This window comes from Monodelphis domestica, chromosome 8 (genome assembly GCF_027887165.1).
Source record: "Monodelphis domestica isolate mMonDom1 chromosome 8, mMonDom1.pri, whole genome shotgun sequence".
Lineage (NCBI taxonomy): Eukaryota > Metazoa > Chordata > Mammalia > Didelphimorphia > Didelphidae > Monodelphis > Monodelphis domestica.
The window spans coordinates 57,527,618-57,555,400 of record NC_077234.1 but is presented as its reverse complement, the minus strand read 5'-3'; the positions used below and the strand labels follow the sequence as shown (position 1 = coordinate 57,555,400).

Genomic DNA, 27,783 nt, shown 5'->3' with positions numbered 1-27,783 from the left:
GCCGCCTATAAATCACCTGCCGTCTTGCAACTCCTCTTGGTAGTGAGGAAGGACAGGGAGGGCCATACTTTCTCACCCCCACCAACATCACCCTTGCCTACAGTCTCAGGTCACAGGATCAGAAGGAATCGTTTGAATCATGTTAGTTCTCCTTTTTAGAACATTACTGAAAAGCATGACTCTGGAAAGCAGGAATTCTAAATGTCATCCATCTCCAGTATTTAATGATGTGGTTCTTCATTGCATAGCCGTTTCACTATGTCTTTGAAGTGAAGTCATTTAACTGTAATTTTTTAAAGAGCTGAGATATACTTTAAAAATCTATACTTTTAAAAGAGCACTCCCCAGATGTCGTAGACAGAAGTCTATAAAGTGCTGTTCTTCTACATTAACCAGTTTATTTAGTTAACATATTCATAGCCTTAAAGACAATGTAGACATTTAACCACCCAAAGAAGTCCCATTTACTCTATGCATTACTTGATATTTTGTTATCCCTACATTTTTTTTTTGCTCAAATACTAAGTTCTCAGCAGGTAGTTTAGGACTACAAGAAGATTCTTTTCAGCTCACTAAAGTCTGATCCCAAGTCTTTTCCCCTAAGGGCTTGTCTTTTTGTGTACAGGAAAATTACATAAAAAGGTTTGGGGTGATTAATGTAAGACTAGCTGGGACTGGAATTCAGGCATTTCTGGCACAACAACATTTGCAACAGTGCAATGTAGGATTTTGCTTTGTTTCTGTAACATTTGTCCATTTCAACTGGAGAGGAAGACACTTATTGTCAGGGAATGGACAGCGAGGTTAATTCAGCACCTTCACTTCCCAGAAAGATGTTTTTTCAGGACTGTCCATCTTAGCTGCCCTCCTCTGGGACCTGCAACCCTCGGCAAAATACACAAAGAAGAGAAAGCAAAGATGCAGTCTGTCTGTTCCAAAAGCAAAAGGAAATTCTTGAAGCTCTACTGGAGCTATCTCATCCCTGAAGTAGGAAGGATTTGCCTCTCTTGCTGAAAGGGCAAGAAGCAACCATGATTTCATTGGAACAGGTTGCATTTGATAGAGTGAAGTCAAGCACTGCACCTGTTTTGAAGGGTCTGATGGTCTGTAGCCAAGCCAAGAATTGTGACGTTTTGGCAGAACATACACTTTTGTTTTGGAAAAGTCGAACAAGCTTTTTTAAAAGAAATGCCAAAACAGCATGATATTGAGTACTTTCGTGTTTCAACTATTATTGCCTCCTTTGGAAAGTGGGGGAAACAAACAAGGACCATTTCCTTGTAAAATGAAGATTGTTATTCTTGGAATGACAGTGTTTATCCTGATCTCTGTCTAAACTTATTTCTGTTCCCTAAATGGTAGCGGTCTGTGACAGCGGCGACTAGTGTGCTCCTCAGAGGAACCTTTTAGTCAGACAAAAGGATGGAGAATGTGAAATGACCATTGGGGTTATTTTCAATGTCCTCTGTGGGTGCCATACATAGTATCTGATAATGAAATGCAGCTGGATCATAACTTAAAATGTTACCATCTTCAGGGCAGCTGGGTGGCTCAGTAGATAGAGAGCCAGGCTCAGAGATGGGAGGTCTGGGGTTCAAATCTGGCCTCAGACCCTTCCTAGCTGTGTGACCCATGACAACTCACCCAGTACGCAGTACTGATTCTAAGATGGAAGGTAAAGGCTTAAAAAAAGTTACCAGTGGTTCCTTATAACTCATATTTCGATTTATATGCTATTACTAAAATCTCATTCCTAGAAACATTATGGCATCAGCTATCACCCTTGTGATGGTGGTTACCTTGCGTGACCTTGGACAAGCCATTTTCCCCAGCTTCAGCTTCCTCATCTGTAAGCTGAAGACTAAGAGGTAGGAGTTCAGTCACTAGAGATGGCTCCTAAGGTCCCCTTAACTCTAATATTTGAACCCAAGTGAGACTGTAACATGAAATAACATAGGCTAAAAAATTGAGCTGAGGCAACTGAGTTTCATTGGGGTTCCATTGTATTCAAAGTACCTAGTACAAAGTTCCTTTATTTTTAAACTTTTGAATTTGTTTCTTCATTTGTTTTTCTTTCTTAGTTCCAGAGGTTTTATTAATTGGTATATTTTTTATTCAATTCAAAAGACATCAAGCATTTTCTGTATGCAAGGTATGATGCCAGGCACTGAAAGTACAAAGATGAAAGCTAGATCCTGACTTAAAGGAACTTAAAATCTAAATGAGGGAGGAGGGGGTCATTGTGTGGAAATACAACATTTACACAAACAAATTATGGTACAAGATAGGGAGATGCAGACAAAATTCTTTAGAAAAATATAAGAAGAGAGAGATCCCCTTAAGCTGAAGCCATGAGAAAGGTTTCATGGAGGAGGAAGGACCTAAATTGGCCTTTGATGGCAGAGATGAGGAGGTCATTCCTTTACAGGATAAAAGCTGGTTCATTTAAATGGATTGAGGCAGGAGAATGTGAAGTGAAATTGGGGAAAAGCCATAGTTTTAATTGGTGTGGAACATAGAGGTCAGGCAGGGGAAATGCATCCCTTCTTCTCAAGGAGCTCACAGTCAGATGGATCTTTTAAGTTATAGACAGATAAATTGGGGATAGTTTAGCTATAGATAGGATGAATTGGGGATAGTTTAGTTATAGACGGTGCTGGGAGCCATCAGGCCACAACACCTTGACAAAGTCACTCTTGGTCCCTAAAGAGGCCACAGAGTGGCCCTTTGGCAAGATGTGACTGCCCACTCAGTCCCCTTTGCATTTCCTCTCTCATTAACATCCCTTACCTATGGAATTGACACGATTGCTATTCCCCCTAACCTCAGAAGGAATAATACAAGAGCAAAATACCTGCACTCTGTTTCCCCAAAACATCACCAAAAGATCAGACCCTCAAACCCAATCCCAAAAGACTGCCATGGGTTAACTTTTACTTAGGTACATAATTCCCCTTAAAACCATAGCTATGAGCCAAGCCCAGGACTTTTCCACTCACAGAAACTTATTCTCATGAAACCAGCATCTAAATCAATCATAAAGACCCATAAAAAACGTGCAGATACACCAAGCTTCAACATGCCTCTGTGACTCGATTTCACAAACCAGTCACTCACCAGTTAGAAACTCCCTGATAACCCTGAAAAATGACCTGCCCAACAATTAATCTGAATCATATGCTCCTCTGATCCTTCAGGCTTCAGTAATTGTTGACTTGTCTTTAAGAAATTCTGGTTGATCATTTCTTTTTATTAATAATAATAATAATAATAAGTAAGTTTCCTTGACTGTAAGCTTAGACTCCTCATAGGTTAATGAAAAAATTAAGCCACTTGTGATGAAATCAAATCTTGTGTAGAACCTTTGTACGATTTGTCAGATCAATAATTACAATACAAGAATATGGAATGATCTTAGAATGTTAATCAAGTGATTCGTTAAAAGTTAATGTATCACTTTTCCAATTATCTATATTTAGACATGTGTGTTAGGTAATGTATCTGTGTGCCCAAAAAATAGGTATAAAAATAAACACCAGGCCTGGGGATGGTGGAGCACCCATCAGGTGCAAAGCATGCCCATGGCTGAGTGACAAATAGCTGTCTTCCGTTTGTTATTTTCTTGACTGACCGTTTGCCACCTATCAGGAACCCCTGGAGTCCTGAGTGAGGCTGGACCTTGCCCATGGCAAGATGGGATAAATTGGAGATAGTTTAGTTATAGATGGGATAAATTGGAGATAGTTTAGTTATAGACAGGAATCAATTGGGGATGGAGAGATGTCCCTAAGATTATGGACTGGGAAAGACCTCTTGTAGAGAGTGGGACTTATTGAGAAAGGTAGGTTGGAGTAAAATTGTGGAATGTCTGAAATGTGAGGCCCTGTAACTTGTATTTTCTCCTGTAAGCAATAGGGAATCACTGAAAGTTTTCTAACAGGAGAGTGATACTGCTCAACCTATACATTCTAAATCTATTTTGTCAGCTGAGAGAAAAGATTTGTGATTGGAGCAGGCTGGAAACAGGAGTATGAATCAGGATGATTCTTACAATAGGATGATGAAGATTTGAACTAAGTTGGTAAAGCAACTAAGTGTGGGAAGTTTGAACTAAGTGTGGGAAGCAGAGGAGATAGACATACGAGAGAGATTGTGGAGATTTACTGACTTTAGTAACCAATTGGACGTATGAGGAGAGGCTGAAGATGAAACCAAGATCCCAGGCTTAGCTGACTGGGAGGAAGATGACTTGAGCAGCAGAAATAGGGAAAGAGGTTTAGAAAAAGGCTTGGAAAGGGAAATGTTAAATTCATTTTTGGATATGTTGAAATTTGAGGTTCTTATGCATGGGACATCTAGGAGGAAACTTTCAGGACTGGAGAGGACTTCTTTAAGGAAGAGATTGAGAGTAGATATCTAGATCAAGAAATCATGTGTTTGAATTGTTCTTTAAAGCTATAGGAAAGAATATATGCAAAGGAAACTGTAGAAAAAGAAGAAAGATTAGGATTTGGAGATAATCGAAGTTCAACAAGAAGATAAATTTTAAAGAAAATATATTAATACTTGCCATTTTAGGCACAAATCTTCCAGAAACATTTATTTATTTAGAAATTTTATTTAGAATTTGTCATTTAGATTTTTAGAATTTAGAATTATTTAGAAATGTATCCTTTTTTTTGATCATTGGCACATTTTAGCTTTTAGAGAATTTTATCAGGGGAATAACAATGCTAAGAGGTTAAAGAACTTGGGTAAGGGTTTTATATAATTAATGTGTCTGAGGCAGAATGCCAACCCAGGTCTCTTGACTGCTAAATTCTTCACTCTTGCAACCATGCCAAGCTCCCCTGTGCCCTGGGAGATGAGGAGGAGTCAGACAGTACCCTAAGGGTTCAGGTGCTTAGGTTGACTAAGAGGGAAGACTTTTGGAAAGGTCACTTTCAGCTGAGAGAAGAAGGAAGGCTTCATGAAGGGAGAAGCATCTAAACTGGGCTTTGAAGATAGGGATAAAGAGATAATGCTTTATAGGAATAGAGTTTGGTCCATGCAAATATACAGAGGCAAGAGAATGTGAAGTAGGATGTCTACAATGTCTTGGGATGCTAGGATATCAGAGACAAAGAAAAAGCCTTTTCTCCTTCCTCTGCTTCCTTTTAAACCCACAACTATTATATTTAGGATTGTTCATAATTTGAGATTTATAGGGAATGCAATTTCTGCTCCAAGGGAGAGAATAAGGAAGTTGTTTGGATGCCATCTTTCCTTTAAGCTATAGATAGCCAGACCAAAGCTCCTTAATTGAGAAACTGCATACTTTCCATAAAGGATAGACTTCTCCCTCCCCCCTCCTCTCCAGAGATTTAGTGCAAATCCCCCTGAGAGGTTATTTAACACTAGCCCTGTTTAGCAACATCCCCCTGCAAAGCCTGCCAACTGACCATCAGGCATAACCGTACCGGCCCTCTGCCCATCCTTCTACACCTTCTTATTTTCCTCGGGGAGCATCCCACTGTCCCAGAGCCATGGTTGACATGGGTGGTCTGGACAACCTTATTGCCAATACAGCCTATCTCCAAGCCCGCAACACAGGAGATGGAGACACCAAGGAGATGCAGAAGCGGCGACGCAGCCTGGCACTGCCAACCCCCGAGAATTGTACGGAACTGCGTCAGGTCTTGCCCCCTCACTTTGAGACTTTGTGTGAGCAGCAGCCCATCGGCCGCCGTCTCTTCCATGACTTTCTGGCCACGGTGCCCAGCTACAAAGAGGCTGTGGACTTCCTGGGTGAGGTGTCTACCTGGGAACTGGCTGAAGAGGATGGTACCAAGGACAGCACTCTGAAGAAGCTGGTGAATGCTTGTGCGCAGGCCAGCGCCCCAACGGGGCAGCTCCCCTTCCTCAGCCCTGCCCTGGCCACCAGGTGCCAGGTGGCCTCTGAGAAGGAGCACGCATCCTTGGTGGGGCTGGCCAAGGCAGAGACGATGGCCTTCCTTCAGAATCAGCCCTTCCAGGACTTCCAAGCTAGCCCCTTCTTTGACAAGTTTTTGCAGTGGAAAGCCTTTGAACAGCAGCCAATAACAGAAAAATACTTCTATGAGTTCCGAGTGCTGGGGAAGGGGGGCTTTGGGGAGGTAAGTGTTTCAGAAGGGTCATCATGATGGGCTTTTGCAGAGTATGAAGGTTTTTGCTACCAAAGGAATTTACTATGAGCAAGAAGGAGGACTAAAGTCCATGCCTGACCTGGAGAATGTCATGCCACAGCCCATCCATCTGGCTAGCAACCTTGGCAAAGGAATGGCATAGGAAGACTAAATGAGACTAGATCACTGGGCCACAGTCCTCATCATGCAATCTATTCCCTGACCTCACCTTATATCTGTACGGTTTGGGAAAGGAGGCTTTGTAGCTTATATGTCAGAGCTTTTCCCCCTACTTGGAGAAGGAGTGGGACTCCGAAATAAGTATAGAAAAATGTTTCAGAGGAAAGAGGAGAAATTAATCCTAAAGTATTGTTATATTGAGCTTATTCCTGTTAGCCCCTCCATTTCTCCATTAATTTTTCATCTCATTTAATCTCTTTATATCATTTATAATCATTTTATATCCTTTTATACCATTATATATCATATTACTATAAAGTATAAAAACTACATATATAAATTTATTTTTAAAAGATTAATAGACAATAATTTATCAGTAAAAATAAAATCTGGGGGCAGCTGGGTAGCTCAGTGGATTGAGAGCCAGGTCTAGAGATGGGAAGTCCTGGGTTCAAATTTGGCCTCAGACACCTCCCAGCTGTGTGACCCTGGGCAAGTCACTTGACCCCCATTGCCTCGCCCTTACCACTCTTCTGCCTTGGAACACAGTATTGATTCCAAGACGGAAGGTAAGGGCTTAAAAAATAAATAAATAAAATCTACTCAGATGTCTGCCTCTTCCTCTCCCTGCCCCATACATACAGACACAATTACACTGATGAGCATTCTCTGTGTCTCATTCTTTTTAAGGTGTGTGCCGTCCAAGTGAAAAATACTGGCAAGATGTATGCTTGTAAGAAGTTGGACAAGAAGCGGCTGAAGAAAAAAAAGGGGGAGCAGATGGCTCTTTTAGAAAAGGAAATCCTGGAGAAAGTCAATAGCCCTTTCATCGTGACCCTGGCCTATGCCTTTGAGAGCAAGTCCCACCTGTGCCTGGTCATGAGCCTGATGAACGGGGGGGACCTCAAGTTCCATATCTACAACGTGGGGGAGCGGGGCCTGGCCATCAACAGGACCATCTTCTACTCGGCGCAGATCACCTGTGGAATCTTGCACCTCCACTCTATTGGCATCGTCTACCGGGACATGAAGCCCGAGAACGTCCTTCTGGACGACCACGGAAACTGTCGGCTGTCTGACCTGGGACTGGCTGTGCAGATCAAAGAGGGCAAGCCCATCACCCAGAGGGTGAGTCCGGCTCCCTGCGCAGGGGTGGCCTGGGGAAAAGTGGGAGGAAGGCGGCAGAGACAGCAACAACAGAGCTGTTCTGTTTCCACTGCAGGCTGAGCCCAAGTCTTAATTCCTCCAATTTGCTCAAGCCTTCTTAGGCGGTCATGTCATCCCAAGTGACCAGGGCCAGTAAGAGGATTGGGTTCATTAACTCCTTTGATTGATTACATTGCACTGACCTCTCAGAAAGCAAGGGGTGTGTGTGTGTGTGTGTGTGTGTGTGTGTGCATAGTGTGCATGTGCGAGTGTGCATGTGAGTGTGTGTGTGAGTGTGTGTGAGTGAGTGTGAGCGTGTGTGCGCGGGAGTATGTGTGTGTGCGAGTCTCAGTGTGTGAACGTGTGCACACATGTGAGAGTGTGAGTGTGTGCGTGAGTGTGTATGAGTGTGTGTTAGTGTGTGCGCATTGTGTGCATGTGCGAGTGTGCATGTGAGTGGGTGTGAGCGTGTGTGCGCGCAAGTATGTGTGAATGTGTGCGAGTCTGAGTGTGTGAACGTGTGCACGCATGTGAGAGTATGAGTGTGTGCGTGAGTGTGTATGAGTGTGTGTGTGTGTGTGTGTGTGTGTGTGTGTGTGTGTGCGTGCGTGTGTCTCTTTGGTTTGTTCTCCATGAGCTTTAAATTAAGGAGCTCCCAACAAGAGAGTATACAGTGAACTGATCATTGAGGCCAATCCTGACTTCCAAGAACAGATGGCGAAACATGCCTCTTTCTTCTTGGCAGAGAGGTCACCCATAGATGCGGAGTGAGTCATACATTTTTAGCCGTGAACAACGTATTTATTTCTTTTGCCAAACTGTTTGTTTGTCACAAGGGAGAGCTTTATGGAGATGAGGGGGAGTCATTGGGAAGTGGCAGTTCTAGAAGAAAACAAAGCGCTTTTTCTCCAAGAATGCTGAACTGTAGGAGCCCAGAGACCTGGCTCTGCTATTATTTATCTGTGGCCATTGAACCCTGGCCAGCCTCCGTTTACTCACCCAGATACGGAGGGGTTGGATGATCTTTCCTTCTCTTGAAACTTGTTTCACTCTGTCTCCTGGTTGGTTCTCTCACTCCTGTATTCAGTTTGTGGCGATGTTTAAATCCTGGACGGAGAGCTGGATGATCTTTCCAAGATCTCTTCTAGCTCTGGAGTTTTCTGTTCTACTAAGATAGAGACTTCCATAATGGGGGAAACATCCACTCACCGGGACGTGGACGGGGCCCAGGATTTCTTTGGTAAAGGGAATTCTCAGATCACAAAATTCCATCTTCTGATGCAGGTTGGCAACTGCTCTGCAATTTAGAGTCTTAGTGTTGCCTCCACCATTTTTCCTGAATAAGAATTTGGAGAACAAAGACAGAACTTTAAAAAAAGTTTTATTCCCACTAACATACTAGTTGGTAGTAGAGAGACTCCAGAAAGATAAGGGAGAATGGGGATATCCTTTACAAGATCCCCAACGAGTTGTCCTCAGGACTTTCATGAGCGTCTACAATCATGAGAACCCCAGGCAGCCTACCATTACTCCTTGGCAGTTTTTCCTAACATTGAGCCAGAATCCAGCCTCTCTATTGTTTCTGCCCCTGAATAGATCTAACTTCCTAGCATCCCCTTCAGATACTGGAAGATCATTAATGTCCCCAGCATGTTTTCGGGCTAAATGGCCCCACTTCCTTCAACTAGTTCTCTTTTGGCATGCTCTTAAGTCTTATCACTATCCTGTGTCAAAAATGGAGATTTGAACCCTAAACTTCAATCCCCAGAAGTCCTTGGTATTTCCCAGAATTCCCTATAATCTCACCCGAGTCTCAGCCTGGGCGAGATCACAATTCGTATTTTAACTGACAGTCACACCTAGCTCTTCTTTCTCTTCAATGTTCTCTGCTTGGCCATTACAATGATGTAGTAAGTAAGCTTTGAATGGGCTAATCAGCCCTGGGCACAAACGTGGTTATTATTTTGTATCCTTGATTCTAATAATCCTTAATAAACCTCATAAAATATAATATTTTTTATTACTAGAGACTAATTTAATTTTCATAGCTGGTCATCTTCCTTGTGGCATCTGCAGCTGAAAACAAGAATGAGACATGGTCTGAGGAGGGCAGGATCCTTGAGGACTTTTCTATCCTTCATTCTGGATGTTATACTTTTATTATTAGAGGTGGTGGTGTTGTGGATGAGGTTCCTATTACTAGGTACCACTGGCAAACTATTGGTTCTTTTGAGGCTTGTAGTTCCCCCCAAAAAATCTCAAGCTTTTTTCCTACCGGCTGTGATCTTGACATCTCCATCGTCCTACCCAGATTTCTGATTTCTGAACCCAAATGCAAAACTTTATCCCTATTTAATTTCAACTTTTTAGTTTCCACTATTCAGCCTGTTAAGATATTTTTGGATCTTAATTCAATTCATTGGATAAGCTACCCATCTAAGCTTTGGAAGATTTGATAAGCATGCCATATACACTTTTATTCTAATTGATATTAAAAAAATGTTGAAAAGAATAGGACCAAGAACCGAAACCTGAGGGCATTCCACTGGAGACCTCTTCCAAAGACCTCTATCTCTTACCTATTCATTTGTGTAGTTATGAACTAAAACCCCAAAAGTGTTAAATCGTGGAAGAACTGAGAAATCACCCATTCCAGACTCCTTTTACAGATCATAAAACTAAAATCCAGAGAATGAATGATTTACTCGCAGTCATACAACTGATGCTGGCTAGGGTGAAACTGGATCTCTAGTTCAAAGCTCCTTCTGTGAGAAAACTGGGATTTTTATGGTCTGTTCCCAATTCACTTCAGTTTTTCCTTGACTACACAAATGGTCATTTGAAATCTTTTATTAAATCCCATTAGATTATTGTTCCTGTAATGTAAAAGAGATGATTCAGAGACCTTATAATTTGGAAAAATTGTGCTTCTAACTGAAATTTGCCCAAATTCATCTTTTTTTTTTAAGCGTACAAAATATTAGTTGCATCCATTGAATTTGTAACTTGAGAAACTGCCTTCTATGCTGTACAAGAAAATAATTTCCTTCTGTTAAAAAGTTATTTCCTTATAGCTCATTTAAATTGATTTTAAAATCACAAGCAGAGCACTTTGGCTGTTAGTGGGTGGCAAACACTTAGTGAAATTTGAACCAAATTGATTAAGAAATAAGTCAAAAGCAATTAAAACCTATTCACTGCACACAGCAGGACATGCCTTTCCCCGAACAAATATGTACACCACAGGACTTCATACAGAGCTGTGCACCTGTGGACACCCATTAAATACTTGTTGATTAACTGACTGACAGATGGACCTGTGTCAAGTGAGGCAGCTTGCTAGCAAGCATGACTTTATCTCAAAGTTCACATACTGCTATAATTGAATGTGGTTTTAATTTTTCTAATGCATTTAAGTTTTCACACATTCATCTAAATGTTTAATTGTTTGTGTGTTCCAGGGCATTGAAATGAATTATTTTCTTTTAAGAACAATAATATACAACATTCATTTACTTATCTGAGGCAAGATTTGTCATTTTTAGGTCAGGAGAGATTTAATTCCAGACCACAGGCTATTTCTAATGCTTTGAGGGAGATAAAAGAAGTCTAATGTATCACCTGGTGTCATGGGGCCATTTCTAAAATGGAGAGGAAGTTGTCCATTATGATTGCATTTTAGAGCATAATTACACTTTTCCTGTTAATTTCCATAAGCTTAACTACAGATTGTGGCTATCAATGGTATCCTTCCTTTTTTAATTCAGCAGGCAAACAGTGCCTGGCACAAAGTGAATTTTGTGTGCTTGCTTACTCTAAAACTATGGTTTTTCAGTGCCACTCTTGGCATCTTATTTTGTACTATGAGTCAAGACGATGATTAAATGATGGGTGGGAAGCATTAATTAATCATTGGCTGTCTAGCAAATACGCAAGTGAGAGGAAACCTTCCCTCAAGTTTGAAGTTGAGGGGAGTGGTGGTCAAGAAATTAAATTAAAGTGTGGGAAGTTCAAAAGCCCAAGAGTAGAACAATAGAGAAGCCATTTAGCATGTTCTTTCTAGAGCCAATGGTAGTGTTAATTCAATTTGTTAATTGAAGTTGGACTTCCATTCTCAGGGCAAGAGGCAGAATAACAATAGCAATGCAAGTTAAAAATAACCCCTTCCCTTATCAACCCTCCATTAGCATTAAAAGTAGGAGAAAATGCGTGGAAATGATCAAATAAAATATTATTTTAAAAAAAAAGTAGGAGAAAGCCAGCCAGGGCAATACACAGCATTGACTTGGTCCTGGCAATGTTGCTGATTGGGGAAGCACTCTGGTCATCTGAAATAGAATGGCACAGAGCTGTAGACTGGACCAACTCACATCCCTCAAGATGAGTAGCCAGCCATGGAGAGTAACGGAGCAAATGGTACTCCCACTGGACGTGCTTCCACGTAAAGAGTGCCCACTAGCACCAAAAATGCCCACAAAATGAACTGAAGCGAGGAATGCCTTTATTTTTCACCAGTTCTATAAGAAAGTTGGAAACAGATTCTATTTATTCTAGTCAAGAGCATCCTGCTGACCTTTGTCAATGGCACCCTCCCTTCCAAGTCCACCACAACATATGCAAGACAATCCCAAGAAATAACTTGATTCATTTTTATTTCAATTTTATATCAGTTTGGAGTTTTGCTTCCTTCACATCCCTTGTCTCAAATTCAACAAGTCCAAAATAGAACTCATTATCTTCTCTCCCCCCCAAAACCCACGCTTTTTCTGAATTTCCTTGTTACTATTACCGAGGACACTGATATTCTTTTAGACACCCAGGCTTATTGTTCTCCCCTCCTCACTCCCCTTAATTAATCCATTCTCCAGTCTTGTCATTTCTCCCTTCACAACATCCACAACCCTAGTCCTGTCCTCCTCAGATTATTTCAATAGCCTTCTACTTGGTCTTCCTGCCTCAAGTATCTCCACACTCCAGTCCATTTTTCTACTCTGTTGTCAAAGGGATTTTTTTAAAAATGTCAACCCACTGCTCAGTAAACTGGAATGCAGGAATTCTTAACTTTTTTCTCTCTCTTAATTATCAAGCATTTTTCTTCTTCCTTCCCTGATGGGGGAGAAGGGGGAAGTAAAACCCTTTATATAAACATAGTCAAGCAAAACAAATCCCCATATTGTCCATATCCAAAAATTTGTTTCTCATCTGCAAATTATGCCATGGACCCCTTGTGGCAGTCTGGTGAAACCTACGGACCCCTTAGAATAACGTTTTTAAATTCATAAAGTAAAATACACACAGTATTATAAAGAAAATCAATTATATTGAAACAAAAATATGTTTGTTTGTTTTTTAATTTTAGATTCCAGGCTGAGAACCTCTGCTCTAGACCCTTTCTATTTCCCTCCAGTGACAAATAGAAGGCTCGCTGCCATTTCAAACTCTTTAAAACTTGGCTGATTTCCATCTTCCATATATTGTTACACTTTACTACCCATCCCACACTCAATGATACTGTGTTTCTACTCTACTTAGTGTTCCTCTCAGGAGAGAGTCCTTTTCCCATGTTGTTGCCCTTGTCATTTCCTATGCCTGGAATACTCCTCCACCTCCCAATTTTCCTTTTTTTCTTCTTTTAATTTAAAAAAAAATCTTTAAATTAAAATTTTTTTCTTTTAATTTTTTCCTTTTTTCTTTTCTTTTTTCATTTAATTAAAATTTTTTTCTTTAAAATTTTATATTTTTTTCCTCCATTTCTACAAGTGTTAGCACAAATTCTGCCTTCTTTGAGTGGCCTGTTGCAGTGCCCCTAGCCTTTCCCACTCTAATGATGTCTACTTCTTGTATTTTATTTTCATATTTTATTTTCATGCTGTTTCCTCCTTTAGAAGATGAGCTGCTTGAGGAGGGGAACTCTTTTTACCTTTCTTTGTATGCCCATATGACTGGCAAGTAGTAAGTGCTTAATACATTTTTCTAATTGATTAATCAATCTTACAAAACACAGATGACTGATTCAGAAAAGATGATATCAGTCATGCGTCAGTTCCTATCAGTTTTATTTTTTGTGATGTTATTTGCAGTTGACCATGATCAACCCCTATCAAGTTTTTTTCTCCTTGTCTTAAACATCAGATTAGCCAGTGGTTTGAGTGATTGATTTCTCCCCCCTGCCAAAACAAAGTTCCTAGTTTTATTGGAATTTTTATTTGTTTTATAGATTGAAATATAATATATTGAAATATATATTTATGTATTGACATTTTATTTGAATATTTATTTAATGCAGTAGTGCTACCTTGAACAGAAATAGAAAAGTCTGGGTGGAATAGTAAATTTAGGGAGAAAGAGGACACATTACATTTTGGAGGTATTGAACTATAGTTACAGGGGTGAGTTGGTGGCAACCAGCAACTATGCTGGACTGGAGCTCAAGAGAAAATTCAGAACTGTATATTTCTATATCTTGGGGAGTTATCTAGGTGGAGATGATCATTGAATATTCAGTATATGAAATTTGGGGGGTTCTGAGTTTGAATAATTAAGAATTTTCTCTGGGTTCTTTATTAATAGACTGGATTGGACTTTTGCCCTTTATTTGTGCTGCTGCTGCTATTGTTTTTAACTTTTTATTCTCTATTTAAAATCCTCTAATCATTGGTATGTTTTAGCTATTAGAGGACTTTATCAGAGGAATAACAATGTCACTTAATGGAAGCATATTATAATGGAAATGATATTTATTATTTTAAGATTTGAAAAAAGTTCTGTGATGTCTGGACTCTAGAAGTTTTTCCTGATGAATATTCTGAACCTTTTGTGGACATGAGATGTTGAGGGGAAAGATCTCTCAGGGAGAGACCAAGAGGTGGGGATGATGAGTATAAACATTTCCATGGGGCTGAGAAGACAAAACATTAGCTATTTCACGTAAATTTGTTCTTTCTAAGCTGTTACTTAGCTCCTTTTTTACTTTTTTGAGGTCAATCATCTTGTTGAAAGATTTGTCCATCTTCTCAGGTGTTTGGTAACCTCCACGAAAACCCTCTGGGGAAAAAAGAGGGGGGAAAGCCTTTTATTATCAGGATCTCATTCAAAATACACAACTGAACCAGCCTTCTTCCTCATCTATGTATATGCTTCTCCAAAGACTCCAGTCCTGTGCTTGGTTCACCCATGCCTTTCCATCCTGGGTGACTTTTATCCATATCCTCCAGTGAATTCGTCACAGGAGATTTACCCAACATCCTGAAAAAGAAAGCTTGCTTTCTCTGGACATTGAAAATACTGTGCTCAGCTCAAAATTCTTATGCCAGTCAGCAGTGGGATGAGTTGGTGAGGGCCCATTCATTCTGGGCAAGATAGGAAGGCCCAATCTCAGTCAATTAATCAGTAAATAAGAGCAGAAAGAAGTCCAGAAGGGACACAGACAAGTAGGACAGTATTGGAATTGCCATGTTAAAGTTGAAACACACACACACACAATATACCTAACAGATTCAGTTTCATGTACAGCCCTCTTTTTCAGTGTCAAGTTGTTTTCTTTGTTTGGGGGTAGAGAATGTTTGCCAAGTTTATAATAACAAAAAGAAAAATGTTTTTAAAGAATGCTCTAAGATTAAATCACCTGCCAGCACTGGGAAAGGGGAGAGAAGGGAAAGAGGGAGATAAGTTCAATCGTATAACTTAGGAAAACTTGCGTGGAAATTTGTTGCATGTAATTGATTAAAAAAAAATTGTTTAAAAAAGAATGCTACACACCGACAGCTCCCATCCTTTGGATTTTTACCATGATCATTTTATTCATAAATAGATGGAAAATGATATACAGAATTAACAGAACTCCTTTAAAATATCAAAATATCTAATTGTATGGCCTATAAATAATTACAATACACAGCTGGAAAATGTAAGGAGGAAAAAAATGACACATTTAAATCCTGTCCTCTGCTGAATCCTTCCAGCATTCTGTGAGACTCCTGGGGCTTTGGAAACTGCCTGTCTCTTCTGTTAATACAGTCGAGCAGGTGGTTGCATCTGTTTATCTTCACAGCGTCCATGGAACAGAGGGATAAATATTAGGGAATTCTGCTCACTCTCTTACTAACACAAACAACAACGGTTCATAAAGAAGAGAAATGAGAGGAAAATAACGGTCTTGCTTAGAACTTGATTTCAGCCCAGAGAGTAAAGCTGGGAATTCGATCTCAAATACATTTGTCTTTTACTCGCCCACTGTTGGGGTTGTTGGGTGGGATGAGTGAGACAGTCTTTGGGAAGGTGTTCAGAGGAAAGATACTACTCAAACCCGACGACCTGGAATAATAGCAATGAGTTAGCTGCTATTAGCCCAGGGAGTCATTCCGGCAGCTCTGGGAGCTCAGTTTGGTCGGTCAGGCTCTCGGCTCCACAGTGAAGATCTGCCACATTTTGAAGCAGGTAGCTGAGACGTCTTTGTCCCAAACCACCAGCTTCGCCACTCCGCTGAGTGTGTGTGCAGGGGCTTGTAGACATTGTCCTCACGCCGATTCCAAGCTGAAAGGGACCTGAGACGTTGCGTTGTCCAACCCGCCCATCATAGGAGGGGGAAAATAAGGGGAAATTCCCTCCTGCGTGGAACGTAATCCACGTGCTGGGGTCTGTGACTCAATGTCTCCCACCCACCCTATATGCAGGTACACGCACAGTGATTCAAAAGGGTCTGAGCCACTGTTTATGTTGATTTTTAAGCTCAATAAAACAGGATCTAGACTTTTGTCTTTAGAATATGGTGGAAACTAATGGCTTTTCCCATGGCAGCTATAGGTTAGGACCTAAATTAGCTTAATACTTTTTAAAAAAACTATAGAATGATCCTTCTTTTATATATGCCTGATCATAACTTTTATTCTCTCTTTCCTCTTCATATCCCCAGCTTCTGTGATCCTTCCGTACATCATGATTCCCTACAACATGCTGGGTCAGCTTTAAGGACTATGTATTATATGTTATCATATAGTATATACATATATATGCATATAATAATAGATATCATATATAATATATAAGTGATATACTATTTTATTGTGTGCAATAATATATACTAACATGGTGTTATATTTTATATATAATAATTATATTATATATTACATGCAATAATAGATAAGGAATTATATATTAATGTAACAGTATCTAATATATTGTTATATGTTATAGACAATAAAGAATTATATAATGTAGGTATATTATATATTATACATAATGATATATATCATATGCAGTAATATATAACATATTATACATAATAATATCTATTATATGCAATAATATATAACATTATTATCTATTATATACAATAATATATGCAATAATATATGTCATTATATATTCTATACAGTAATATGGCAATATATCAAGATATATATTATAATTTATTAATAATATATCAGTACACGTTATATATACACAATAATATGTTGATATGTTATATATTATATATTAATGTGGTATTATATAATGTATTATTTTTAATATAAATCACATATACAGTATATTATATATGATGTTATTAGATATATATGCAATAATATATTAATGATTAGATAATAATACATATATACAGTATACATAAAACAACTTGTGTAATATGTTAATAATGCAATAATAATATGCATATACATACATGCATAAATAATACGATCTACAATGACTGATAATATAATGATACATATATTATACATGTGCATAGATTATACATAAAACAATATTATGCAATAATATTATATGACACATATATACATGTTATACATAAAATATAGAACATACAATAATATATGATCTATAAATATGTTATCTATGTAATATTATGTATTATATATACAATTTAGCATGCACGTGCGCACATGCGTGTGCTTGTGTGTGTGTGTACCACTTGCATTCTATAGTAAAATGGTCCTGGTAGAGATAGGTTTGCAAGCATTGGGTATGTTCCAAAAATGTGCTCTAGACTCCAAAGGCACTTTCAAAAGAGTTCAAAAATGGTAACATTGGTAAAATTGGAGAATAGTATTGAGCAGGGCTGCCTCGTGGAAATAAATGGCCAGCACTCATTTGAATATGTACATTCTGATGGGTAAACCAGAGGGCCAGAGAAGGCACTTCATAAATGTGTGTTGGCCAACACGATAAATCCCTAAATGAGTGCAAGTAAGGTACGAGTTTCTGAATACAAGGATTTCAGAGCAGAGATCTAGAAGTAAATTCTGAGGCCAGGGAGGCAAAGGGTCTTGCCCAGGATCAGAAAGGTAATAATTATTAAACATTGGGTTTGAACCCAGATCCTCTGAGTCCTAAATCAGTGTTCTTTTGTTTCTTCTCTCTTCAGCAAACTATACAGTGTTTCCGACAAAAAGTCCAATATAGATGAGCTCTCCATTATGCTTAGGAGTTTTTTCTTTGTTATAGGGGGTAGTTCAGTTCTGAGATCAGGGGACCAGAAAGGGATTCATTCAGGCATGACAGTGATGTTAAAAAAAATGCACCAATTAAAAAAAAAACAGCCTAAAAACAGATCATAGGATTTAGAGCTTAGAAACCCTGGAAATAATCTTCTAGTTTAAGCTTCTCATTTTATAGATGAGAAACCTTCGGCCCCATCTCACCTAACTAATCACATAGGATGCCTGGCATTGGGTCAGCAACAGTGAAGTAAAGGCTGCCTTTGGGATTTGCCTAGAAAGTAGTTAATTCCACACTCAGATCCAGGTCACATGACTCCAGATCTTGTGGTCTTTCCACTAAAAATAATTGATATTTATAGATAATTTTATATTATATATATATATATAATTTTAAAGTTCCTAAGAGTGTTTTACCTACCTTGTGTCACCTACCATGTTGCCATCATAGATGAATTCTCCATTATGCTTTGGGGGTTTTCTTTGTTATAGGGGAAAGTTCAATTCTGGCATCTGGGAGCAGGAATGGCAGTATTATAACCCCTGTTTTATCAGTGAGGAAACTGAGGCTAGGAGCTTAGGGCTTTGTCCATGGTTACACTGGTAATAAATATCACTTTACCTCTGAACTATTGCAATAGTCTGCAAAATAATCTCCTCTGGCTCAAGTCTCTCCCCAGGCTGGTCCATCCTTGATTTCAATGCGTAATTAATTTTCTTTAAAAGCAGGGCTGATCATGTTTACACCCCATCCAACCCCCTTCAATAAACCGCAGGGGCTCCTCTAGGACCAAATATAAAATCCTGTTTTTCATTAAAGCCCTCCATAACCTTTTCCCCATTTCTTACATCTCACTCCCCTCCAAGTACTCTGATCCAGGGATATTGTCTCCTTGTGGTTCTTCACACAATTCACTTCCTCCCAGGACTCCAGGCATTTTCTCTGGCTCTTTCCCCCATATCTACAATGCTTTTCCTCCTTATCTCTGCCTTCTGGCTTTCCTGGCTTCCTCAAAAACTCAGATAAAATCTCCTCTTTCTGTAAGAAGTTCATCCCAGTCCTCCTTCATCTTAGCACCTCCCCTCTGAGATTCGAGGCCAGGGGTCATTAACAGGGAAGGATGGAATGGGAATAGATTCTGATCAGATAAAGGAATTTCAGAGTTCATGGACATAGAACATGGAACATTTATGGGTGGTGGCAGGGATCCTTTCTCATGTCTCTTTTCCCCCAATGTCAACTCAATACACATAGCTGTTCCATAAATACCTGTTGAATGGACTCAAACATTCTGCTATTCCTGGGCAAGGTCTCTGTTATCTTCTCTATAAAATGAGGTTTTTAGATGATCTCTTAGGTTCCTCTCCAGTTCCAAATCCCGTGATCTCCAAATATGAGAGAATAATGGGAAATATATTTGTAGAAGTAGTTAGAGGCTAGATGGCCACGGAGTTCACTCCCCAAAGAGCTATCCGTTGGTGCCTACCATGTGTGACTTAAATCCTGGGAGAGAGCCTGGGTTTTGTTCTTTATGGGAAATCACTGAAGAATCTGAACAAGAGAAAGTTCCTGTTTCTAACAACAGTCCCTGCCTTGTAGGCTGAGTGAACTTTGTGCTGGAAGGACATCATAGAGCTGTCCAGTGAGATCTGGCATGAGCATTGTCAGCTACATTGGCTTCCGCCATGTTGAACACTTTTCACTGATACATTTTGGTCAACTAGAATTGCCTATAGGTTAGGTTAGCACTGAGTCCTTAAGCAATTACAGAGATACCTAAAGGTTTGCAGAGTGGTCAGATATGTGTTCTGGGCTACCACTATTTCAGTTTTTCAGATTTTTTTTTGAAGCTGGAAGAGTAATGGGAAAAAGCCAGTATGGTATCCAATGAGATCATCATTGATATGGGAAACTCCCATAAGGAACTCTACCAATGTAGGTCAACATATGCTCTGTAACATCATCTTAGAGGATTTCCTGGGACACAGAAAAGTTAGGTGATTGACCAAGCCAGTTTGGGTCAGAGGCAAGACTTGAAATCTAGATTTTTCCTGAATCTCTCTGTCCAGTCCACTGAACTGATTCTCATTGTATAATGTTCTTGTAGCATAAATGGCTCATTGTAAAAGATTTGCTTCAATGGTTTGAAAAATATATGGCTTAATCAACTTGGGTAATCACTCCATTCATGCAAATGTTCCACCCTTTTTTCAGGGTACATCCACTAAAGCCCCACTCTGATGCCTCCGTTATGGACATGTGGAGACGATCCTGGGGTAGCAAAGGCTTTGCCAGCAGAGCACCAACTCCCCCAGTTTCTACCAAGCTGGAAATACTTTAATTAATATATATGAGCCAGAAACAACCCCTGAGCCTTTTGCTTAAGAACCATCTTAGCTAAATATGGAGATTCTCATTAGGAGAAGGTTGGCCACCAAGTAAAATTGGAGTTGGGGGGGTGGAGGAGGGGTTGGGCATTGAAACTCATGAAATAGTAAAAAGTTTTAAAAGGCCTTTAAACACTGTGAAAGTTTGGGTGGAATGCCAGAAAGGGAGGCCATAATTCATCACTTTTTGACCATTACCCAATAATTCAGGGCAGTAAACCTTTTAGGGGTCAACAGGGCTTTGAGGGAAGCCACAGAGTCTAAGTAAGAGATGTCTATACTGTAACCAAAGAAATGGCACAATAGTAGAGAAGCAAAACTATCCTTGCGAATTACTACAGATGTTAGCAGAGGATGATGAACTATGAACTAGCCCAAAACCTCATAATGACAAAATATGTGCAGCATAGATTTTCTCACTATCCTAACCCTATAGCTTATAGATCTTATATCCCTCTCTATCTAGACATGGATTCCTGTGAATTTGTTGCAGCATATTGGAGCTACTGAACAAAATGCAGACACATAATTCTTATAAGCAACCACTTATAAACTAAGCTATAGGGGGCAGATAGGTGGCTTAGTGGATTGAGGGCCAGACCAGGGGGTGGAAGGTCCTGGGTTCAAATCTAGCCTTAGGTACTTTCTAGCTGTATGATCCCTGGGCAAGTCACTTAACCCCCATTTCCCAGTCCTTAATGTTCTTCTGCCTTAGATCTAATACACAGTATTGACTCCAAAATGGAAGGTAAAGTTTTAAAAAATAAAAACTAGACTTTATAAGAATGCCAGTTCCCTATTTCACATATTTTATGAGCTCCCTCTTCTGTTTTATTTCCCAACTCAAACCTCTTTGACATCATCTGATTATATTCTTACCTCTATTGATTTAGTCTCCTTGGAAGAGGTTGTCCCTCTCTTTGACAAGGCCAACTCTCTGACTGCTCTATAGCTTTCAATACTTTGGACCACCATTTTGGATCACTCTTCTTGAATATTTTCTCTTCCATTGGCTTTTATGACCCTGCCCTCTCACTGTTATTCTCCTGCTCATTCTGACCGCTCCTTCTTAGTCTCCTTTGCTAGGTCACCATTGATCTCCTGCTTACTCATCATTGTTGGTACCCCCTGTCTGGCCTGTACCCTCTTCTCTGTTCTATTCACCCTCTGGCTCTTGTTGATCTCATTTCATCATCTCACCCAGGATTCAATTTTCTTCTCTTTTCAGATCCAGCTTTAATCTCTTCTGAATTCTAACCTCTCATCACTAGCTTGCCTGCAAGACAGCTCTCCCTGGATGTCCCAACTCCCTCTTGTTTATTTTATATTCATTATATATAATACAATTTATAGCAGATATTTTCCATTTATTCTGCCATATGAATGACCCATTCTCTCTAGCTCCCACGTGCATGGACGCGTCTATACACACAGATTAGAGGCCTATATTACACATGGAATGTCTAGACACATCTCTCCTTGGGTAGAATGTCAGCTTCCCGATGTCAGAGACCCATTCGTCGTTGGGTTTTGCTTTTCCAGGCCCCAGCATTGGAGCATGGCGCCCTGCACATTCTGGGTACTTAATGAATGTTTATTGAATTGAGCTCCGCTTTGTGCTTAGTCTGATTTGTCCTGGACATCCTGGGGGATGCAGCTAGAAAACATGTTTTTGTCAGCTGGCCATACCACATAGCAATCAGACAAACCCACTGACCCGAAAGGCTCATGGGCCTGGGGAGAGCTGAGCAGTAACCACAGTCGCACTAAATTTGTCTCCGTTTGCAAGATCAACACAGCAAAAGGAAAACTTTGAGGAATTAAAGGGTCCCCCCCAGCCCACGCCATGCAGTTAGATCCTGATGAAGCCCAGGCGCTGTGACATCACAGGGGGGGGATCTGGGAGAGGGGGGTCCCCTGCAAGGGGGTCACAAGACACGAAGAGACAGCATGGCCCATAAGGGCCAATGAGCAAGCAACCCAAACAAAATAAAATGGCGAGACAAAGAGAGGAGGCAGGCAGCCTTTTCAACCCTCCCTCCCCTCGGCTAGAGCCCAGCAACTCGCACGCAAGAGAAATGGGGGGGGGACCCAAAACACTTAAAGCAAGGTCCAGGGTCCTGGGGTCTGATAGCAGCATTCCTCCGAGGTCTGCAAAGGCCACTGCTTAAAGGGGCAGAAGGACAGCTGGGAAAGAGAACAAAGCAGGCAGTGGCACCCCTAGGAGGAAGGACGGAGGGAGCCCCAGGAAACAGCTGATAGAGCTCAACTCAGCAGGCCGTTTTCCTCTGCTCAACAGTTCTTGTGCCACGGCAAACAAAAGATGTACACTCTGATTCCCTGCTCTGTTTGGATTGTGATGTTGGATGATCTGTGGGAGAGAGGGAAGAAAGGGGGGAGGGACAGAGGGGGGGAGGCAGACAGGGAAATATGGGGGAGAAGAGAGGGAGACAGAAAGGAAAATATGGAGGAGGAGAGAGGGAGACAAGGAAATATGAGAGGGGGAAGCAGGGGAGAGGGGAGAAGAGAGGGAGACAAGAAAATATGAAAAGGGAAAGAGGGAGAAGGGGGAAATATGGAGAAGAGAGGGAGAAAGAAAGGAAAATATGGAGGAGGAGAGAGGGAGACAAGGAAATATGAGAGGGGGAAGCAGGGGAGAGGGGAGAAGAGAGGGAGACAAGAAAATATGAAAAGGGAAAGAGGGAGAAGGGGGAAATATGGAGAAGAGAGAGAGAAAGAAAGGAAAATATGGAGGAGGAGAGAGGGAGACAAGAAAATATGAGAGGGGGAAGCAGGGGAGAGAGGGGGAAGTAGAGGGAAGAAGAGAGGGAGACAGAGATAAAGGAAGACAGAAACGGAAATATGGGGGGAAGAGGGAGAGGGGGGAAATATGGAGGAGAAGAAAGGGAGATAGAGAGGGAGACAAAGGGAAATATGGAGGGAAGAGAGGGAGACAAGGAAATATGAGGTGGGGAAGAGGGAGACAGAGAAAGGGGGGAATATGGGGGAGAAGAGAGGGAAACAGAGAGAAAGGGAGACAGACAGGGAAATATGGGGGAAGAGAGGGAAACAGAAAAAGGGAGACAGGGAAATATGGGATAAGAGGAGAAGAGAAGAAAGGAAACAAAGGGAAATATGGGGAAAGGAAGAGAAGGAGATAGAGAAAGGGAGACAGGGAAATATGTGGGGAAGAGAGGGAGGACAGAGAAAGGGAGACAGAAAGGGAAATATGGGGGGAAGAGAGAGGGAGCCAGAGAAATATGAGGGGGTAAGCGAGAGACAGAAAGACAATGGGAAAGATGAGGGTAGATAGAGAGATAGGGGGAAGAGAGGGAGACAGAAAGGGAAATGTGGGGTGGGGGGAAGAGAGAGACAAAGAGAGAAAGAAAGGGAAATATGGAGGGAAGAGAGGGAGAAAGTGAAATGGAGGAAATAAAGACAGGCAGTGAAGAAATAGAGTGAGACAACAAGGGAGGTAGACAGAGACAGAGAAGGAGGGGGAGAAAGAAGAAAGACAGAGGAGACAGGGGAAAGAGAGAGGGAGGGAGAGATAGAAGGATGAGAAAGATAGAGACAGAGAGCTTTGCCCATTGGTACTAAAGGAGAAGGTGGAGGGGTTCGTCCTCTAGTTATTTCATCCCTGCTGGCCAAGGACTGCTGTAGGAAAGTAAAGCTGTGCTACAGCATAAGGGACTTCGTATTTACTCAATAATAAACTAGAAATGGACAACCATTCCAGATTTGGGGGGTCCACTGGGCCTTGAAGTCTTGGCCCCATGGATAGGATAGGATAGGAACTTTTGGCAGAGACAATGAACAACAAGCTTTTCCATGAGCATCATGTGCACTATTAAGGTGTTTTTATGGATTGCCTGTCTCCCTCCTCTTCATTTTTACTTTGCTGTGCCCAGATCCATATTTCAAATTAGGAATATCAGGAGAACAAAAGTCTGATTTGCCCCTGTCACCTACCTCCATGACATTAATACCAGCACTCACATTTCTATAGCAATTAGATTTTAACACTTTCTTCAATTCTCTTCTGAAGTAAGGAGGCATAGATATGGGGCTAATTAAAAAAAAAAAAGCCTGATAAGTCTATGGGAGTGGATGCATAGCTAGGACTTCTGGCTAAATAGTGGTGGGACCTCTCAAAGCTTCAATCCCACCACACACACACACACACACACACACACACACACACACACACACACACACATCCCAATAAAGCCCAAAAATGCATTATGGGGAATGATGATAAAGAAAATAAAAGAGAAACAGTTATACGCTTCTTGACCCAACCCATGACTTTGCAGTGAGACTACCAGAAACTTCTGGAGTCTGTGAGAAGAGTCAAGATAAGAAAGGTGATAATGTATGAGCAGCCCAGACCCACAGGAGGAGACAGGGCCAGGGATCCGTACCCAGGCTGCCCTCGACCTGAATAACAGCAGGAGATAAGGACCAGAGCATCCATTAGGCTGCCCATGCTCAACCCAAAGCCAAGGCACAGCATGAAGCATCCCAGCACCAGGACAGCCCACATCCCAGAACAAGAAGGGCCCAGGACACTGCCTGGGACACAACATCCTTACAGTCATACAGAAGGCCTTCAACTAGCACAAATGGACAACATCTGGTTGTCCCTACTAGGGTCATAGAGAGGGATGAAGCTAGCTCTGGTCTGGTCTGGTTTGGAGAGGAATCAAGGCTAAAACCAAAGTCGAGTCACCAAAAGACTAAGCCAAAACCTAGGAATTCCTAGGAAGTGTTGGGGAGAGTTTGGCCATCACATCCAGAACCAAGCTGGACTTGTCTTAATGCAAGCATACATCCCCAACTCAGAAATTGAGACAGGAGATATGAGTCAACAGAAGAAACACCAGATGCAATAAAATACTACAGACCGAAAGAAGCCAAAGAGGTAAAACTAGAGGAAGAGAAAAGAATTCCACAAGTCCAAGTGAACAGAGCAAAGAAGGACCTGTCCAAGAAGATGACAAGAACCTGGAAAAAGTGAATCAGGAGATACAAAAGGTATTGTTAAGTGAATTGAGACCTAGGGAGGAAAGGCTAGAAAGGAAAATTAGTAGTTTAGAACAGAAGGTGGTAAAAACTCTATGAATTAGACTTCCTGAAAGCTAGAATGGATTAAACAAATCAGTGACTCCATGAGACAAGAAAAAATTAAAACACAACAGATAGGGGGCAGCTGAGTGACTCACTGGATAGAGCACCAGTCCCACTCCTACATGGCAGTGGATAGAATACTGGGGCTGGCGTTGAGAAGACTCTTCTCCCTGAGTTAAAATCTGGGCTCAGATACTAGCTGTGTGGCCTTGGGCAAGTCACAACCCTGTTTGCTTCAGTTTCCTCAGCTATAAAAATAATCCAGAAAGGGAAATCGCAAACCACTCCAGTATCTCTGCCAAGAAAATCCCAAATGGGACCATGAAGAGTCAGACATGGCTGAACAACTAGGTACATAATAATACATAATAATACATATCAATACAGGTTTATTTAGCATAGGAAGGTAGTGTGGTAAAAATCCTGGCTTAGGAGTCAGAAGACTAGTTCAAATCCTGCCTCTGGCATTATCTGTGTGATCTTGGTCAAGTCATTAAAATTCTTGAAGCATCAATTTCTTCACCTGAAAAATGATGGCCTTGCGCTAAATGACTTCTAGGGTCTTTTCCAGATCTAACTATATAGTCCTATATGCCGCCCTCAGTGGAGCTTTACAGTGGTGGACACATTTGTTCAGATGCCCATAATCCAGATCTCTACTTATGGGTGATCCTTTCTTATTGTACCACTTACACATCCAGAAAAACTTGGAGATGATTCTGATGGCCAAACCCACCAAAGATGGCAGTGACAGACCTACTTCTTGGAGCTCCATTTGATGTTGGTCTCCCCCACTGTTTTCTGGGCTCTTTGCTCTGGAGTGGTCTCTGAGGCACCCCCAAAAGACACATTGGCCAAACTCATGGACCTATCTTTTATCATGTGCCTGTGGGGCACATTATAGGGAGCCTGTGGGTGGGGATGAGTTGGGAGCAAGTGTGAGAATGGAATGGGATATAGAAGAACCACAAAAACATCATGCTTTGCTCAAGTCAATATGGCAGATGATTTCTGGTAACAAGCTTACCACTCCCATCAGCCAATGAACAAACAATTACTGAAAACCCATATACCTAAAAGCACTTATTGAGGGCTGGAAGACCATTTGCTGGGTGGCAAGGGAATTTTTATTTGTGTTTAGGTTGATGTTAAGGCTACCATCTGAGATGGGAGAGAAAACACAGGCTGAAAGCCAGAAGGCTATTTACTTAGCCAAATAACCCCTTATTTAGCCACAAAACCCCTTGGAATGGAAGTTTCCTCATCTATAAAAATAGGGGTGACAACAGCATGTACTCTGCCTACCCCCACAGGGTTATTAATGTGAGGATCAAGTGAGGGAATGCATTTGTGTTTTGAAAATTAACATTTTCTTTTCAAAGAGAAGGTTGTTTGGTTATAGAGGGCTAGTAGGGTATAGTAGTAGAATGAGTAAAGGGCATCGAATAGAGGGACTCTGACTTGATTTCTGGCCCAGAGGTTTACTATCTCCTGTGAGCATGGACACGTGTCTTTAATTTATTTGAACCTCAGTTTTCTTATCCATAAAGAGGGAGTAACCATCATTATATTGGGTCATAGATTTGGAATTGGAAGAGGCCTCAGAGATCATCTCATCTAAATAGCTTCATTTTATGCGTGAAGAAACAAGCTCTACCAGGTTGGGTGATTAGAGGTGAGGCAGGCCTTAAGGGAGGTCCTCTCCCTCCAAATCTGGGGCTTTCTTTAGTGACTGCTGCCTCCCAAATATAATGGGGGAAAGTGCTTTGTAAACCTTAAAGTGTGTAGAAATGTTAGGTCTTTCTTTTTCGTTTAAACTGCTGTTCCTGAACCCAAAGGGCTACCAGTAAAAATGTAGGTTCCATGGGGAGTCTGGGAAGGTAGCATCACTCTGACCCAGGTAATTTTGTTGGTTCCATTCTCCCAGTCCTTTCAAAGGAGCCATTTGGAAAAAGATATACTAGATTTCAGATTCAGATTTGACCCTTTGCTTCTACTAGAATCATAAATTGACTAATAGAAGGGTCCTTGAGGCCATTTAGTTCAACCCTTCCCTTCTCCCATGGATGAGAAAAATGGACCCCCAAAGAAGTTATTTGCCCAAGACCAGATATAGTCAGTGGCTGGCTGTTCCTGGGATTTGAACCCAGGTACTCCCTCTCCAAAACCAGCATTAATTCTACCCAGCTTGGGCCACATGTATGACCTAGGACACATCTCTTAGTTCATCTAGAAAAGTGAGTGGAAATCAAATCATTTCTAAAGCTCTGCCAGCCCTTTGGATTCTGCCATGCTGCAGGAATTAGTGAGGAGAGAGCAATGGACCCAGTGGACACAGGAAGATTTATTAATGGCCAGGAAAT

The 27,783-nt window shown here is 41.0% G+C and overlaps 1 protein-coding gene across 1 annotated transcript in view; it reads left to right on the top strand.

Moving 5' to 3' along the window:
- The first annotated feature begins 4,812 nt into the window (after nucleotides 1-4,812).
- Nucleotides 4,813-27,783, top strand: part of GRK7 (G protein-coupled receptor kinase 7) — a 36,988-nt gene continuing 14,017 nt past the window's right edge. The window contains exons 1-2 of the mRNA XM_001364762.4: nucleotides 4,813-6,134; nucleotides 7,014-7,451. Coding sequence (XP_001364799.1) covers nucleotides 5,526-6,134; nucleotides 7,014-7,451 — 1,047 coding nt within the window. The 5' untranslated portion in view covers nucleotides 4,813-5,525. The remainder of the gene's footprint in view (nucleotides 6,135-7,013; nucleotides 7,452-27,783) is intronic.